Raw genomic sequence first — 2,230 nt, 5'->3', positions numbered from 1 at the left:
ATTAACTTGATTTCCCACATTGTAAGCCATTAAAAGGAGACTTTCTTTCTCACCACAACGAACTGACAAACAAATGTAAAATTGGTGGGACTTCAATTTTCATTTGGCAATGATAGGGAACTAGATGTTAACTCATAGAGGGTTGTGAGGCCCCCTCTACGACTGGCCTTACCGTGGCCTGTCTTTAACATCCGTATGTTACGGTCGTATGTTCCTTGTGGGGCATCCAGATTATTTTCCACCTACGATTTTCAAAGGCGGATACTTAAACAAATGCAGAGTCTAAAACTTTACTACATTTTGCCATCCAAATTATTCATCAAACCGTTTACTGGTACATTTTCTTTTATTAGATCTGAATCCCGATTAATAGCCCAGTTTTAATAAAGGTTCAATCTTATGTTCTTAAATTTACATCTCATATAAATCTGTAAAATTAGAAAAACTTTAACAAATTGGCACGTGTCACATAATTTGTTTTAAAACGTTCGACATAGGGTTTATTCGTATATTAAATGTTGGCCTTCATAAATATATCTAATGGTCCTTAATAGAAAAAGAAGAAAATTTTATGCACACACAACAGACATGCAAACAGCACCAGATTTAATGAATGGCTGAGGAAGAGCTCATAACCACTTTTAATTATTATATTTTGCCATATATATAAAGCAAAAGTTACTAGACAAAGGAATTATAAAACTTTGACACATGCTTGTTGATGAGTTTTTTAATGTTGTTATGGTGTGCAAGGGGCGACTTTTGAGGTAAGATGAACTTAAAAATAAATGTGAAAAGAAGAAGGAAAATGTCATAGTTAGAAGAGATAGTCTAGGAAATGGACCTCTCAAAGCGTAAAACAAACTAACTGGGATGCCACCATTATTGACTCGCTCGGTTTGTTGTAAGAGAAAACAGCAAGTGGCGCCCCACATCTACACGCAGTGCCAACCAAAAGAAAATTGGTCCCTGTAAGCAAACAATTTTCGAAACTTCAGAAAAAAGTAAAAAAAGCCCCCAGTACTGGACCAAGCCTTCTAGTAAACTAGTGCGATGAGATGATTGCTACCAACAGCTGGCGTTTCCCACCCAGGTCCCACACGCATTAACAGCGAAATTTAGCATGACAAAATTAGTACACACAAGGGAAACATGAACCTTCCCACCCTTTTCCTACCCTTTGTCATCTAATTTTGCCTAACGCGTCCCTTTTTTCAAATTAAGGCGCACCACAACTTCCCTTGGCAATATTATTTTTTCCTTTCTAGCTAGTAACGATTGACCTCTACATTTTCCATATAAATATCCCAAGATCTCTCACACAATCTCTTTTAACAAACCACAACTGTCTTCTTTTGGCAAGAAACCTTTTATCTTTTTCAACAAAACGCTCTTTCTCGGTTGTTCTAAGTCTTTCTTCCCATCATGGGAAATTACATTTCGTGCACTTTGGCCACCCCTTTAATCAAGAGCGGGAAAGCTGCAAGGGTGATCCTTCCCGGAGGTGAAATCAGGCAATTCCGGGAGTCTATAAAGGCTGCAGAGCTTATGTTGGAGTGTCCAAACTTTTTCTTGACGAATTCCCAATCTCTTCACATAGGCAGGAGATTTTCAGCTCTGAGTGCTGATGAGGAATTAGAGTTCGGCAACGTGTACATCATGTTCCCAATGAAGAGAGTCAACTCTATGGTAACTGCGGCTGATATGGCTATGCTTTTCATGGCAGCAAACTCTGCAGCCAAAAGAATATCTGGAGGAAAAGTGAGGATATTACCGGAGTCTGGCAACGTTGGCGGGCAAGAAAGCTCAACAGAATGCGAAGATGGAGGCTCGAGATTGAGTTTGGAAGGGGTTGATGAGGGGTTCCCGGTTGCAGAATTTAAGTACAGGTTATCTGTCTGTAGGTCCAGAAAACCTTCCTTGGAGACAATCAAAGAAGAGCCAGTTCGCTCAAGGTGAACTTGATCATTTGCTTGTTGTTGGGTTAGTTAATAGGGAGATAACTCTTGTTCTTATTTCTTTCTATTTGCTCTCATATTATTCAGCAGATAGAACTATACTTATGGGTTAAACCGATGAAATACAACTGTTTTTTCTTTTCTTTCTTTCTATTTTTATTTGTGTTGTTTGAGGGGCATTTGATTGTGAGTGGCTGTGATATCACTAACATATTTAGATATCAATGTACAAAAATGGTGAGAAAGTGATTTCTTTTGCCGTTTTTTTGGTC

General features: G+C 38.5%; 1 protein-coding gene across 1 annotated transcript; it reads left to right on the top strand.

Annotated features, from left to right (window-relative positions):
• On the top strand, positions 1,282-2,230 carry LOC18609732. The gene has a single exon (XM_018114582.1). The coding sequence runs from the start codon at positions 1,426-1,428 to the stop codon at positions 1,957-1,959; it is 534 nt and encodes a 177-aa protein (XP_017970071.1). The 5' UTR covers positions 1,282-1,425; the 3' UTR covers positions 1,960-2,230.

Source organism: Theobroma cacao, chromosome 2 (assembly GCF_000208745.1).
Source record: "Theobroma cacao cultivar B97-61/B2 chromosome 2, Criollo_cocoa_genome_V2, whole genome shotgun sequence".
Classification (NCBI taxonomy): Eukaryota; Viridiplantae; Streptophyta; class Magnoliopsida; order Malvales; family Malvaceae; genus Theobroma; species Theobroma cacao.
This window is presented reverse-complemented; position numbering and strand designations above follow the sequence as displayed.

Excerpts from the sequence above, each read along its gene's own strand:
- LOC18609732 (XM_018114582.1), top strand. The coding sequence starts at position 1,426 with ATGGGAAATTACATTTCGTGCACTTTGGCCACCCCTTTAATCAAGAGC.